The 16,300-nt window shown below is 46.2% G+C and overlaps 1 protein-coding gene across 1 annotated transcript in view; it reads right to left on the bottom strand.

Moving 5' to 3' along the window:
- Positions 1–9,419: 9,419 nt before the first annotated feature.
- LOC123036401 (aldo-keto reductase family 1 member B1-like) overlaps positions 9,420–16,300 on the bottom strand; it is a 17,602-nt gene continuing 10,721 nt past the window's right edge. The window contains exons 6-10 of the mRNA XM_044455624.1: positions 15,177–15,283; positions 14,033–14,114; positions 12,931–13,014; positions 11,573–11,655; positions 9,420–9,953 (exon numbers count right to left, since the gene is read on the bottom strand). Coding sequence (XP_044311559.1) covers positions 9,911–9,953; positions 11,573–11,655; positions 12,931–13,014; positions 14,033–14,114; positions 15,177–15,283 — 399 coding nt within the window. The 3' untranslated portion in view covers positions 9,420–9,910. The remainder of the gene's footprint in view (positions 9,954–11,572; positions 11,656–12,930; positions 13,015–14,032; positions 14,115–15,176; positions 15,284–16,300) is intronic.

A 16,300-nucleotide genomic window follows, 5' to 3' on the forward strand; every position in this document is an offset into this window, starting at 1 on the left:
GTTTCATGGAGGTTTCCTCTTCCACTCCCCTCTCTGCTCTTCCCAAGTCCTGGGAACAGCAAGGCAATGAAGAAGCTGCAGTTGATTTTGCAGTATCTGCAACTGATACTGGACCTGAAGTAGATTCAATGTCAGCATTAGATTTTCTGAGCTGCAGCAGGGAGCCTGATGTTGTGGTTTCTACATGGTCTAATATTTGCTCACGGTGTGACCTTTTCAGAGGAGAGATGTCATTTGTTTAAATTTTCCCCAGCAGATGCTCCAGTTTAGAGAGCAGTACGTAAGTTGGCAAGCCAAGACTGGCTTCCCTTTCCTTTGCAGTAACTGGAAAAAAGACTGAATGGTGGAGTTTGCGTGCGGTAATGTTTATTGGCATGTCCTTGAGACACTTTCTGTGGCGACAAGGACACTTCATTGGCCTAGCTAGAAAGCACACGTCATGCTTTTCCCCAGCAGTCAAGTGTTCCCAGTGACACAGCCTGCTCTCAAGAATTCAGCCTTGTTGCCCCTTCTCTGCAGCAGGAGAGATATTTCTAAATATTTTGCCCTAAAACTCCCACTGGATGTGTGTGCTGCTTAGGATGGATGGAAACTGTAAGCCAGAGCATTGTAGACCCAAACAGGAAGTTACCCATCTTTGCTCTAGAGTTTTATTCGTAACAGTTTTCCCTTGCGCCCATTTTACAGGCAAGTTCTTTTTGTAGGATAGTCACCATTTCAAAAATTCAGCTAAAGTTTGCATGGCAAGAGTGTTGTTCTCCCAAAGACAGTTCTGGCATCTCAGTCTCAGCAAGGTTGCAGTTTTGGTGTCTTCTGCAGGTGAAAAGGCCCCCTAGCCAGGAGAGAGGGATGCCCAATGCAGCATTTCTCTGCAGCTCACGCACGTGCCTGCTGCACTCTTGGAGAGCCAGGAGGGTGCTGGTGGTTCCCGAAGGGGGCCTGATGCTGAGAAGATCTGGAGATCTCTGGTGCTTTGGTGGATTGGCTGCACTTCGTCTTGCAGAGGGCAAGGGACTCCTTCTGTGCTGGGCATCAGCACCTGGCAACTGCACTTGTGGCTGGAATCACTAGGACACCTGGCCTGATCCAGAAGGATGCATCTTAAATTGTTTTCTGATGTGTACGGACTGAAGAAGACCCTGATGCTGGGAACGATTGATTTCAAAAGGAGAAGGGGACAGTAGAGGTTGAGGTGGTTAGATGGGGTGGTTGGTGTGGGCTTGGGTGGACTCCGAGGGCGGGTGGAGGACAGGAGAGCCTGGAGGAATGTTGTCCATGGGATCGTGATGGGTCGGGCATGGCTTTGCGACTAAACAACAATGGGCTGAATAGCGCTTTCATTTGAAGGGTTATGGGGCCCTCTACTGTGGGTGCTTGGAACTGCATCCCCTAGATTAGGAAATCCTCGGCCGAGAATGCTGAGTGGGACATTTGTCCCTAAATGAATTACTTTTCCCTAGAATCCAGCTGCCACATAACTTGCCTGTGGATGGGCTTTCCCTCTTGCCAATAGGAAATTTCCAGAAATCTGAGGGCAAGCAAGGTCAGCTGTCAAATACAGAGGTGATTATTGTACTGGCTTGGCTGAACACAAGCCCGGGCTTATATCTGGGAGGAGAAAATTCACATTGCATGAGGTAAACGCTTTGGAAATATGTGAAAACTGAAGTTTCCTTTAACATGTTTGATGCCAGTCTTGTGGCTTAGGCACTTTACTTGCTACATTTCTGTTCCAGCTTTTCCTTCAAGGAATCCAAGCCGCTTCCTCCTCTCCATTTTATACTCACAACAGTCCTGTTGGGTAGGTAAGGTGGAATGTCAGTGACTGGACCAAACCCTGAATCCTTGTTGGGCGCCCCAGATCTCTGAGTTGTGTGCATTTGACTGTTCCCCCCTGTTCCCCCAGGGAAGGTCAAAGGCCAAGCAAAGGACCCCCCCCCCCATGAGCTGCTGCTCCGCAGGGGTGCTTCTCCCTCTTAGTGGATGGCTTGTGAGTGTGCATTGGGTCTCTCTGAAAGGCTGGCATGGGGCCAGAACAAATCCAAGCAACCCATCTACTCTGCAGTTGCCCCCCCCCCCCGCTGCCCCCCCCCTCCAGCCATTCCAAGGAGCCATCCCAGCCCCAGCTTAGTGCCTGTTGAGCAGATCAGAGAAAGCTGAGGATTAAAGACATGGCTCTCTGGTTGTTTTGGCCAGAAGCAGAAATGCTGAGCGAAGGGGAGCTTTGCCTATGAGGACGATGTTGGTGCAAGCAAGCGGGGGAGGGACTTTGCGAAAGGCCTCACCTGGCCCACTCCCGCCCTGAACCTGGCAAGTTTCATGCAAACCACGTGCAAATCCTACGTGAACGTGCAGCTCTGTCTCCCTGCATCAAGCTCACGCTTCCATTCACTTCATGATTCCTTTCCAAAAGAAACTCTCACTGGATGCTTGGGCTTAACCTGAGGCGGCTAAAGAATAAAGGAAGCTTGCTCTGCCCAGCTGCCCATCTCTATTCGCGTAGCTGTGTAGCTAGAGCAGTTTATGGTTACTCAGCTGGGGAAGATGATTATCAGCAATGCTGTTATGAAAGGTCATGTGGTGCTTATCCTGTGGACAGCGGAGCTTTGCAAAGTCACACACTGTACTTCTGGTGTTCCATGGCCATTCGGGCCTCACATTTGCAACGGTGCGTTTCTCTCCCAGTGTGTTTGCATATCTGCCAAATGATAGACGGTTGAGAATAATGCTTCACATCAGGGCTCTGGTCCATGAATGCTCATGGCACGATCCACCTGTTAGTCTCTAAGGTGCCCACAAACACCCTCTCTCTGTGAGTCCCAGCAATGGTGGAAAGCACATTCTGCTAAGGATGCCAGAAGACAGGCTAAGGAGAAGGGGTGCTAGGCCCAGTCCAATATTACATGGATAACTGAATTCAAAAGAGATCTCAGCCGAACTGAAAAGGGACAGTTCATAAGTATCCTAGAATGGTACATATAAAATTGTGCTTTTCATGGTTCAGGCATTCTCAAGCTCTGGGGTCAGTGTCACGTGCAGGCGTTTGGGGTCATTGAAAAGTTTGTAGCTAGCAGGGCTGACTGAGGGCCGTCCTTTGGACTTGCTCCTCCACTGCAGCTGGTTTGCTCTTGCTCTGGTCCAGACAACTCTGGGGGAGACAGTAGCTGCCGCTCCCGGCTTCCTCACTTGGTCTCTGCTTACCCAGCAAGCACCTGTCAGTTGCGCTGCTGAGCAGTGGACCCACTCAGGGATGCTGCCCACTGAGGGGGCTTCTCCAAGGGCCTCAAGCACTCGGCCAGCACGGTCATTGCCTACTGCATTTGGCCCAGTAGCTCTACTCTGACCGGCAGATGCTCCCTCCCTCTATGTCTAGGCCGGGATTTTCCCCTCTCACCTGCTAAAGGATCCCCTTTCAAGGGGGGATGCCTGGGACTGAATGGGCAGCCTTTTGCATGTGGTATGTGGGATTTGTACCATTGAACTTTGACACACACCCCCTCCCCAAGTTGTTCGCACGCTCACTTAAGCCTGATCTGGCATTTGGCAATTCTGCGCACCAAGTTGCAGCTATGCCAACTTTCTGCAAAGTCAGTTGCTTGACCGGTTAATTTCATCATCTGGTTCCTAGGCTACAAGTTGGCACCTCCGGTTTTATCAGTGCCATGTAGCACCCATTATGCGAACCCTTCCTCCCTGTCTTCCGGGCAGGCTACAGCACAATGCTGACAGATCAGGGGTGTCATTCCCCGTGCAAGCGGGAGAGGAATGTTCTGTGCTACAGAGCATAGCATCCGTGCATCACCTGGGCAACACGGCGACTCTCCTGTTTCCCGGAACTGTGCACTGCCACACCAGAAGAACAAGATGCTGATGATAACCCTGCTTGCAATGATCTAGAGGAGACACACACCTGAGGCCATATTTGTGGGTTTGCCCCGAGGATTTCATGCCCTGAATATATTCCGTTTTCTGCTGGGCCTACCTCTTTGGAAACTTGGGTGACTTATTTTCCAGATGCAAGCATTTCTTCCAAAAGTACAAAGATTTGGGAAATGCAGGGATGGCCCTAGCTCCACAACAGACCAGGTGCTTTTGCACGCATAAGGACCTGGATTGGTTCAAAGCAGTGGGGCTGATCTTGTGTGGGATCCTGGAGTATTTCTGTCAGCCAGAGAAAAATGCATTTGACCAGATGCAGCACAGCACCTCCAGGTCTCGTAATTTGCAAGCCACTTGCATGTTAGAGAGAGAACACCATCTGAACCACCTCTGCCCCCACAGATAAGCCTCCAGCCTTTCTCAAACGGATGCCCCCCAGGTGTTTTGGAGTTCATCTTCCACCAGCCCCAGCCACTAGGGCCAATGGCCAGGAATGCTGGAAGCTTTGGTCCGTGTCATCTGGTGGAGTCCAGTGTGGGGAAGGTTGGGCCATACCTTGCTGTTAAGCCAAGACTGGCTCCCAGCGAGGTTTTCATTATGATTTTCATCTATCCAAGGACACAGTACGAGGTGTGTATTTCTCCCTTCTAAGTCCATGTGTTTTTCATGAGTTTTGGGTCACTCTTGTCATACTTTGCTTGGCTAGGTTAGTGCTTTGCTGCATTTTAAATCAAAGCCAATCATGGACACTTTTTCAGAAGAGCAGTGGCACTTCTGATGATGGCAGAGAGATGGAATTTCCACTCCTTTCCCTGGCATGAATTGAGAAGTTTCATCCCATATTTTGCCACAGCTCCCTATGGCCTGGCAAAACTCTGAGAAGCAGACATTGCCTTTTCCTGGAGATGGTGGGAGAGGGACCAAACGAGTTCATCCCTTTTCTCTGGCTTCCTTGCTAACGATTGGGTTCCATGGTTTGCTAATGACTAGGCTCCCCTTTCCCAGTGCTGCAACCCACCCCTCATGCTGCAATTAAAAAATAATTTGGTGCCAAATGCTTGAGGAGCATTTTTGTGGGGAGGAGGAGGAAGGGGCTATCGTTCTCCTCTCGAATGGCGTCACTCCCCTAAAGACACCACCTCCCTTGCACTTCTGTTTGAGGCCTCTGTTGGTGACAAAGGAGGCTTTTACAACAGCCTAATTGCCAGCCGGGGAGGCCTTTTCAGGAAGGGGGAAAGTACAGAGTGTGCAGACAGGGGTGTGTGCAGGTGTCTGGGCCATCACAGCGGGGACTGCTGCCCGCAGTGGGGCCGCCCTACTCACGCTGTGTGGCAACCTGGACCAGTGCTGGCATGCCCGCTCCTTCCTCTCTGGCACGCTTGCTGGGAGCAATTCAGCCCTGGAGCTGCAGACCGTTCCCAACCCGCGCCCAGTTCAGCCTGGAGAAGAATGCTGGGCTGCATGGACCAATGGCCCGATGCAACAGGCGGAGATGCGGTTACCTCCTCCATTGTGCCCATGCCTGATGTCCCTTCCTAGGTCAGACCCAGGACACTCAGAGGCTTGCCCCAGCTGGAGGATCCAGGTGAATCGGCTGTTTGGCGATTACTGGAACGCTGAAGGCGAGCCGGGGGGGGAGCGCCCAGGCAGTTTCCGCAGAGATGCTCATTCTCACCCCTTGCCCAGTGCATTCACAAAAAGGCCTCTCTGGGTAGCATCAAAGCACGTGGCACTGTGACCTCCCTGCCTGGTGGACAGAAGCTAAGAGGGATGACCGGGCAAGGCAGCCCCGGTCTTTTGTGGTGGTTGTTCAAAGCATGTTCTTTACAGTCTCCCTTGTGTCTGGAGAGGTTGACCAGAATGGGGGTGGGACGGAGGCAGTGGTCATGTAACATTGCCCAAAGGGAGGGAATGCATTTCCAGAAAAAGAAGAGATGAGGACAGGCTTTTGTAAAATGTATCTCGGTTGATCGAAATTATATTATATAGAAGTGTCTGGAAAAAAAGATTGCCAGCCATATACACTTGGCCTAGCCTACCTCACAGGGCTGTTGCTGTGTGGATAAAACAGAGAGGAGGAGGACCTTGTAAGCTGCCTTGATTTCCTTGCAAGAGGGAAAAAGTCAAGGTACAATGCAATGTAACAGAAATATAATACGGAATAGACTGCTGTCCTGGCTGGCCCAGGTGGCTATTCACTGTCTTCCGCTCTCCAGTTGCTAAATGCTGATTGGCAGCTTCAAGGTTCCCGTTCCCCCGCTTCTCATTGTTTTTAAAGCTGAGCTGGACTGGGCAGCCCCTTAAACAGAGAAGTGTGTTCTGTGCACCTGGGCACTAACCTGTACAATATGTTTCTAATAATCCAGGACTGTTGCTACAACTGCAAAGGCAAACGTTCAAGACAAAAGTTCTCTTTCAGCCAGCCAGTCAGAAATCCTACTAAATTTTCACGGCGTGTGCCCACATCTCTCCTGGACCAAAAAGAAGTTATGAGTCTTTCTCTGTGTGCCACTTCCTCAGTGAACTCAGGAAGTAAATTCCCCAAGGACTGAGGCCAAAATGAGGGACGAAGAAAGTACTGGGAGGATTCTGCAACATTGCAGACCTACACGTTCATCTGCAAATGAAGAGACAGGAGGCACCAAACTGCTCCCCAGGAAAAACCTGCTCAGTGAGAACCAAGCAGGCTTGCTGGCGATTCAAAACACGACGGAGCACCGCTCTGCAGCTTGTGCGTGCCGGTCTTCCTCTGAAGCCTTTCTCTAAGGGAGGTTTGGAGGAAGGGAGCAATCGCTAGGACCTCCAAGTGGTAGCCCTCCAATTGTGGAAGGCTGCCCAGCGAGGTCTGCCTGATGCTGCCTTTGCCACTGTTTTGGTCCCATGTCAAGCCTTCCTCTTCTTCCAGGCACCAGATGTGACATGTGCAGGCTTTTTAAGCGATCTGGAGATTTTCATTGTGAATTGCTTAGAACTGCTTTTCTATTTTTGCATGTTGGTTGTCTCATGTTATGTCATTTTATTGTATTTTTATGGTTTTATTGTATTTTTATGCAGAGAACTTTGGCTATTGGACGGTTCCACAGAGAGCCATTGGCTGGGCACCTATAAAAGGGCTTTCTCTCTTGGCTTGCTACAAACTGTGGCTTTAAGAAGATGTGTGGAGACATGTCTTTTAAATTATGGTGCTATTGGGCAGAGCAATCCATATTTTCCAAAGGAGCTTTCCAAATACCCAATGCTCTGCCAGCAAATGCCCAGCAGAGAAGGAGAGAAAGAGGTAATATTCATCTCCCCATCTTCCTGGTTTTTGTTTTTTGAGCAGAAGGGATTCTGAGTGCATCTTCTGGAGAAGCATGGAAGATGACGGTGCCTATTTTTATCCCTGTACTATTTTTATTTCTCTGGGCCTGTCACTGCAGTATATTAAAGTACAGGGAACCAGGATGGGAGGCTTTTGAATGTTGTAGATCCTTAGAATCTCCCCTTCCCACACCTTCCTCCTCATTTGCATCCACACCTGAGGCTGCAGCTCAGAAAAGAACAGCTCCATGGTGCTTCCCACAGCAGCTCTTAGGGGTGGAGAAGAAACAACCCCTGTTTGGATGGCCTCAGACTCCAAATATGGTTCCTGGGAATCTCTCCCAGGGATCGTAGGATTGCTCACTTAACATTTTACTGCTTTCAATACTTTTATGATTGCATCAAGAATTTGTTTTAAATTGCTATTTTAAGCAGATGAGGCATTTTCTAAATGATATATTCCAAATTCACGCAAGCTGTCTTTCATGCTTTGCCTCTCCAGAAACTTTCCCCCTCGCTCCAATGTATTGCATCCCACTGGAATATTTTCCTGGTTTGGCAACAGTCAAGCCAAAAGGTATCCTGGCAATGGTATGAGTAGGACAGACCTCCTCCTCAAATCAAGGCAAACAGGCAGAGTGTGCAGAGCAAAGGAAATGTGGTATAAATATTATTCCTCATGTGATCTGCATGGAGTGAAACCGTTCCAACACATAGCGAATGCCCCTTTCATGCAGACTGATCGCCTCCTGATGGATTTCAAGGATGCTTTTTCTATGGAAATGTATGATTGCCAATTAAACAGAATTGGTCTAACTTCCCCTAGTCATTACTGAACATCTTTCTTGTCTGTTGCACTCCAATCCACATCGCTGTTTTGGGGATCTGGCAAGCACCATTTGTTCCACTCAAAGTGCCCGGAAGACATATAAACTAGAAAGCCAATTTCTAAATACAAAATTCCCCTTGTTTTCAGTATCAGATAAACCTCTGAAGTACATCAACTGAGTCCATATGCCAGGCCATGCTAGCAGCTTTTATAACTTGGGAGGTCTGAACACTTTGCCATGTTATGTATGGCTTTGGATCAGCTTGGACAAATTCAGATAGTTTCATGCATTATAAAAAGAATGCTGCTTCCCATGAATTACTGGCCAGTTTTTCCTAAACACCTTCTCATACCTGCTCTGATCTATGATACAGCATCTGTTTCCCTACTGATCCTGGAAAACATGTATTTGCATACTTGTTGGAATCAGAGTTTTTAGATGGGCTGTAAAATACTGTGGCTATGCCTGTTCAACCTCAGTCCTTTCAGAAGACTCTCCTCTCTTAACCTGAGACTTAATTTCTTGAAAAGGGAAACAAAGGACAAAAATTAAGGTTCTAGATGCATTGGACTCCACAAAGGCTCCACCATCAATTACTTTCTTTGCTCTCAAGGGATGAGCCATGCTCAGGCAGAAAGTGCACTTGTTCCCGACAGCTGGGAGTCTGAGACATGCAAGCTCACACCCACTTCTCATGGACTCCGTGCAACACACTGGATAGTCCCCCCACCTGGGGCTTTTTTCCTTTGGAACAGGTTTAGTTGCTCCTATTGGATTTGTTTACCTGGAAAATTATTTTTTTGTTTTTACTAGAAGGTAGAGGCTCTATTTTTAGTTATTTACAATTTATATTTACTATGAGAAGAGAGTTCTCTGCCCTGGCCTCTTTTCTGTGCTGCCTAACTCGCCCAGTTGCTGAACTTGCTTGGGAGCAGACACTGTCACTGGGGCTCCTCTCAGTTCATACGCTCACAGATAACTTTGGGTCTCAGTTCCTCAGCGGGTGTGTCCTCTTGCCTTCTGAGGTTACTTTTCTGTTGTGACTTTCCTTTTCTACACCCCTCACAGCAGCCACAAGTTTCTCACATGTGCCCATCAGCTCAAGGTTGCTTGCAGGTGACAACTGACGCTGGTTCCTTAATCAGCATTTGGCATTGCGCCCTCCCTCCCTCCCAGCCCCACTCATGGACCTTGGGAGTTGTTGTAAAAACAAAGAATGTCCCACAAACTTGAAAATGGCTTGCTTCTATTCCAGAATGACAATATGAGCAACATACACTTCAGGCATTTGAATATGCCCTAAGTGCTTTTTAAATTAAAAAGAATGGAAAAGAAGTTGATTTTTTAAACCTTGCAAGGCAGAAATATATTTTATTTCCTGAAAAATAAAAGAAATAAATAAGCAGCATGGTAATAACCAGATAATTTTATTAGAAATTCTGTAAGAAGAAAACATTCCAAACCAAAGATGAAGTATCTCACTCAAAAAACACACCACAGCCATAGCTGAAGCTTTAAAGCTCTCTGTCTGGAGTCAAGGTGAAAGAGTGTTCGAAAACAGTAATTTTAAACACAATCATTAAGAAATTGATTTCCTCACACTCTTATAAATGCTTTATCTTTTCAGATGGGAGGAGAAACTACTCTATGCCTTCAGAAGAAGCAGAGTTTGATGCTGTTATTCATCTCCCAAGAATTCCAGCTGTTCATCTTGGCAGAAAGGATCCTAACCCACCAGGGAAGGCCAACAAATGGTTTTTAAAATGACATCACTCGAAACATTGAATCTGGATTGGAAAAGGTTATAGTTGTTCTATAGAGAGGCCAGATAGTTATTTTTTTTTAAAGCCCAAAGGATCAACACAATGCGTTCACTCTGCAGTTCCAGCACAATTGGATTTTTAATATTCAGCTTTGAAAGGATAGTCTTTGTGATTGAGGCACCTAGGGAGGAAAAGAAACATTAATCAGAAGTTTGAATCAGACTTTATTTATCCTAGTAAGTGGCAAAAACTAAACGTGTGAACTAAAAGTAGTGGAAGTTCCTACTAGTGACCACCTTCCTTTCTTCTGCAGCCCTGACGGTGAACCTAGAGAGCTGAAGATGGCTGCCTAAATAAAATGCATGGGGCAAGGCACAATTTCTCCCATCATGCCTCGCTTTGGCCACTGAATGCACATGCACTGAGGGCAGCGGGCACTGGAGAGCACCCAAAAAAATCGCCATCTGATCCCACTTAGAAGTTACATGCTGTCAAGTCATCCCCAACATGGCACCCCTATGAATGGAAGCCCTCCAAAATGACCTGTCCATGACAGCTCTTCAGTTCTTCCAAGCTGGAGGCCATGACTTTATCGACTCTATGCATTTCATATTTGGTCTTCCCTTTCTTCTCCTGGCTTCAACTTTCCCAAGCATGACTGTCTTCTCCAGGGAGCTCTGCCTTCTCATGATGTGCCCAAAGACAGACAGCTTTGGTTTTGCTTCCAGGGAAAGCTCTGGCTTGATTTGATCTGGGACCAACTTAGATGTATATTCCACAGGAAGTCAGACTCTTACAATTCTGAATAGTTGGACGTTTGATAGATAGTTAAGGACTAAAATTGTTCCTAAGACATAAACAGCTACTCCAAACAGATGGTTTCTTTATCTCAGCCTTTAATTATACCATTTTTAAAAGTCATGGAAGTTATGTATTGCAGTAATTCCAGGGCTGAGCGAACAGTTGGGTCACATCAGACCACATACTTTGTTACATCTAATCTGGAATAGAGGAAGGATCTTTTCAGTGTCTGCATTGCACCTCCTCACTTAATGACCTTCCAGAAGCTGCTAAGGACCTTCTTTCTTAGGAAGGCAATGTGCAATTTTAATCTGTTGTTTTAATTGGGCTCCCTCTGGTTTACTACTGCTGTTTTAGCAATTTTTTTCAATAGAATGTTTTTAATGATTAAATTATTGATAGATTGTGAGCACCCTTCAACTCTTTGGAGATCAGCTAAGATGTAAATGTTTTGATATTAATAAGAAACCCCCCATCTACTAATCTAATAGCACTAATACCTTTTAGGAACACACTGTAAGAGCTACCAGCTAAATTCACTGCAAAATATGAACTGGCAAGCAATTGTACAATGGTTACCATATGGCCCATTTATAAAATATGCACAGGAACAAAAAAGTAATTTTAAGGAGAAAGCCACAGCTCCTTTGTTTTGAGATGGTCAACACATATCATCACAGGAATAATCTTCTGCTGTGTCCTGAAAATTTTTTGACATTATTACCCGCCTTTAAAAAAAAAAAATATTTGTATTACAATTATCTTTAAGGCACTGGTGCCCAGTTAATTGGCCTCTCTAAATGCAATTGAAGCCGCCCCGAGGCTTCGGCAAGGGGCGGCATAGAAATGTAATAATAATAATAATAATAATAATAATAATAATAATAATAATAATAATTCTAACTCATTACTCAATTAAGCACTGCAGAGCTAGTCTTTCCTGATCTGGACATCTGATGCTGGTGGAATTGTCCCTTTCAGGTTTTTCAAACTACGTACATGGTCATTGCACAGGCTCTCCAGTTCCGGTTGAAACTAAGGATGGTTTCCATCTCCTGCTTAGACAACTCGAAGTCAAACACCTGGAAAGGGAAAGGGTAAAAGATCATTGGAGTAATGCTGACAAAAGCCTCAAGTCTTATATGGTTTACTGCATTTAGGTAAGTTGCAATGAGTTCCAGGAAGGTCAACAAAGATGATCAGGGGACTAGAAACCAAGTCCCATGAGGAAAGATGGAAGGAATTGAATATGTTTAACCCTGAGAGGAAAAGAGTGCATGGTGAGGGGGATATCATTGCATTACTCCAGAGCCTAAAGGGTTGCTGCACAGAAGAGCCTGTAGCTTGTTCATCCGAGACTGAAGGTCAGCAGATAATGGGCTTAAGGTACAGGAAGGCAGATTTCAGCTGAGCATCAGGAAAAACTTCCTATCAGACAGAGCAATCAAACAATGGAGCCAACTGCCCAGGGCATTGGAAGCACTCAAGCAGAGACTGGACAGCAACCTTGCAGGGCTACTTCCAGCTGCACTCCTGGACTAAGCAGTGGCCTGGTGTCTATCGCCTACAAGGCTCCTTCCAACTCTTTTGCTTCTATTACCCCACTTTATTCCCCTTAAAATTCTGGGAGACTCTACTATTTACAGTGGGCTTTTTGGCTCTCTGTACCTAAATATGCATGTTTCATATTTGCCACCTACGGAGGACAAGGATCCTTCTAGGTTTTATTTTTCCTTTACAACAAACACCACTGTGGATGTTCAAAGAGGACAAGGAATGCTAGTTCTGAGGGGTGGGTGAGAAGACAGTGGGGGAGGGGCTCTTGCAATCGGTTCCCCAAATGCAGTTCATGGCTATCTCCTCCCTTTTCACTTTGAGATCATAGGATAGTAGAGCTGGAAGCAGCCAGAAGGCCATCAGGTCCAACTCCTGCGACTGCAGGATTATTCACTTAATTGTAGCCTTAATTCCTATGTGCAGAGGTGGGCAGAAAGTAGATCTCTAGAGTTTTAGACTTCAGCTCTCAGCATTCCTGAACACCAGCCATACTGTCAAGAGCTTCTGGGAGTTGTAGTCTAAAGCACCTTTTGCTCAACCTTGGTTAACCATCAGTGATGGGGAAATGGGGAACCCTCTAGATATTGGTGGATGACTGCTCCCTATAGTCAGCCAGGGACTGGATGACAGATCTGCGAGGGCACAGGCTTCCTAGCCTTGATTTAGAGGATGATGCATGGCAGGCAGGTCCCAAGTAATCCCATCTGGAGCTGATCCAGGTGCCACCACTGTACCCTTGAAGCCAGCTGAGAAAAAAATCTCAATCACACTCATTTTTCATATGTTCTTCTCCATCTTACCTTGAAGTTTTCCTCAATACGTGCGGGGGTGACAGATTTGGGAATGACTATCACATTTCTTTGGCTATGGAACCGGATTAGGACCTAATAATCAGAACAGAGCAAGCACACTCAGACTTTGTTCAGTCCACAAGTTATTTTTCCCTTTCAGTCTCGCTCATCTACAGAGCTTTGCCAGGAGCAAATAGACAGGAGACAAGCTCAGCAAAACGATACCTTGCTGTAGTCTGCTGTTACTTCAGGAATTAAGTTTCTCAGCCAGAAGTTAAATACTGAGGGACCCAAGAGATATATAGCAGCTAAGGAGTACCCACATCTGCAGCCATGTATAAGAGATCCCATTCCCAAGACCCCATTAACTAATCTGGAACAGTTCCCTACAACTGCAGACATTTTAAATCCTACCTTCATGCTTGAGGCATACGCAAGATTGTATAGGGTGGGTTAATTAATCTTTCAGTAATATTTTTACCTTTAAAATCCCCTGCTGGATTACAGCCAGGCTGCTCACATAGTGATCAAAGGCAATTCTTAGCATTTCCTGAACACCTATTATGGTCATCAATAGCGTCTTCTTTCAAAAGAAGTAGATGGACAGAAGATGGGATCTACCGGGAGGTTGCTGGGTAATCTGCAGGAAATATGTAAGGCTCCCTGGATCCCATTTGTTTAACAGCAGCAAACTGAACTGCAGTGGTGTGGTGTGATGGGCTTGTGAATGTTTTACTACTTTGCATTTTAAAATTCCATTTTTTCTTCTGCAACTTATCCAGTGAACACATGTTCATGGCCAGCCATACACTTAATAGTAATAGTAATAACCTTGCCTCATGAGTGAAGGATATAGCAGCCTTCTCTGATCTGGTGCCTTCCAAATGTTTTGACTACAGTTCCCATCAACACCACTCAGCACAGCCAACGAACAAGGATGGTGGGAGTCCCAGTCCAAAATATCTGATGGACACCAGAAGCTCTTGGTATCACCTTCCACAGCTTCTAAATAATCCTTTTGGCAAGCCTGCCTTCTGCTTCCCAATGAAAATTTCCTCTCCCTACTTCTCCAGGTTCTTTACCTACATACATAAACCCGCAGCCAACACACCTGCGCAGCGGTTTTATTGTGCTTAGCAGCAATCTCCTTGATCCTGGGATCATCCAGAAGAGACGGATCGCCTGGCTGGGCCCTAGAAAAACAACGCATGGGAGTCAGCTGCTAGTTGACTGTACCAGGCAAACCTGCATTTATTAGGAACAAAAGAACTACTTTAGTCAAACAACTCGCCCGGCTACAGACTCCTGAATCTTTCATCTGGAGGCTGATAGCTTTTATCTTCCACTGTAAGACGAACAGACGCTCCATCTTCTGCACAGGGCGTCCACAATTTGAAACTCATTTCTGCCAAGAACTCGCTCATCTGCACGTCACCCTCTTTGAACCTCATCCTCCCATCTGTACGATGGGTCACAATAATACTGACTTGATGCACAGGGGTGTTGGGAGGAACAGAACTGACTAATACATGTGCAATGCTTTGAACGCTTGGAACCGCAAGATAATGGTTGGGGGGGGGTTGTGATTGTTAAGCACAAAAATTCTGCTTTACTTGGGTACCATCCAGCTACAATCACAGTGAGACTTGACAACCTTCCCTGTCAAAAATCTCCTGTTACTCAGGTTTTATATATTCTCGACTGCCTAGACACCGACCAATTATTTCACAATCTACTTCTCTTGTCTATTGGGCTAGGGCGGTTGAAGCCAAGGTGGTCAACACACTTTTACTGAACACTAATAGATAGGGAATCGTCAACCAATTGAGCCTCATATACACCATGGAGACTTCCCATCAAGCCCAATTCCTTCAACCCCCTCCTTTTGGCTAAGAGGGAAAAACTCACACCTCCAATCAGAAGATAAGAGCTAGAATGACAGAAAGATTTAGTCCTGCTTACTTCTGAGTAGGCCTGCTGAATCTTGCTCTGCTTGTGTCTCAGTAGACAAGCTACTGGAAAGTGCTGACAAGTGACCCTTGCCTGCTTACTTCTGAGTAGATCACTTCTGCTCATGCTTACTTCTGGGCAGAAATGTTTCTTATGATGAACCGACCATGGAATTGGATTTCCCCACCCATCCAACCACTGGAATGAGGCTCCTTGGGAACTCCTTGCAATGGAATTCCGTGTTCAGGCTGTCAAAGCTTAATCACTTTGGGGGGATGAAAGAGAAGGCAAAGAAATGTTCTCACCATGGTCTGTCGGGAGAGCCGAGGGGGCTGTATGCTGTGACAGATATCCCTTTGGACTGACAGTAACTGATCAGCTTTTCCTGAGTCAGGTAAGGGTGGCACTCAATCTGCAAAGGATAAGGAACAATCACTCTCTTTTACATTTATTTATTTGAGGCATACACTCCTCCAAAAAAGTATTCATTCATTCATTTCTATCATTCACTCCTCCAAGTATTCAAGACTTGCAAACAAAAGAACAATTCAGAATAATAAGATTCGATTTTCATTCAGATAAGGATCAACCATACAAAAAAGCCAAACCCAACTCCACCCAACCCCAGGAAGTGTCCTAGCAAGTTTCTAGCAAGAACCACTCATGCTGTGGAAGAGGAAACCCACCTGTCCTTTCTGAGTAAATAGGGCTTTTCTCTTCAGAAAAGCACATGGCCCTTTTTGTTGCTTGTTTCTTAGGAAAGCATCGTCTGACTGCACTCATGGTGCTTTGCAATAGGCCCAGCTTTGTTGGACTGAGACCCTTATGTTACAGTTAAGAGATTTTTACACTACATTCCTATGTTGCCATTAATCAAAGACTAGCAGCTAGCCAATAATTGCACCTGTATTCTTAATAATGAACATCTCTCTAGCACTTCCGAAGCCACTATTTATTTTTTCAGTCACTCCAGTTCAAGAGGAAGTTTCATGGTTAAGCAAACCCATCGTGCTCTTCATGACAAGATGGCTTGATGTGGCATTTGTGCTCCGTTCTTTGGGACTGCTAGGTCTAGACTTCCATCTAAAGCAGCCTTCCTCCACCTGGTAGCCTTCAGAGGCATTTGGACCACAACTCCCAGAATTCTCATCCAGCAGGGCAATTGACTGGAAATTCTGGGTGTTGCAGTCCAAATGTGTCTGGAAGGCACAAGGTTGGGGAAGGCCAATCTAAAGAAAGTGTACTGAACCTCTTTCGGCCCCAGGGCCAAATTCAATTTTGGAGAAACTGGGTTCAGACAATACAATACAATGCACCACATTATAACCACAAACCGTGTTTCACCCACCACCAGTAGTTCAGCAACAAGGCACTCTCAACCCACAGGCACATTAACCCACAGTCCAAGGCTGAGAATGGGTCGGGGGGG

This window comes from Varanus komodoensis, unplaced genomic scaffold (assembly GCF_004798865.1).
Source record: "Varanus komodoensis strain SLA01 unplaced genomic scaffold, ASM479886v1 scaffold8, whole genome shotgun sequence".
NCBI lineage: Eukaryota > Metazoa > Chordata > Lepidosauria > Squamata > Varanidae > Varanus > Varanus komodoensis.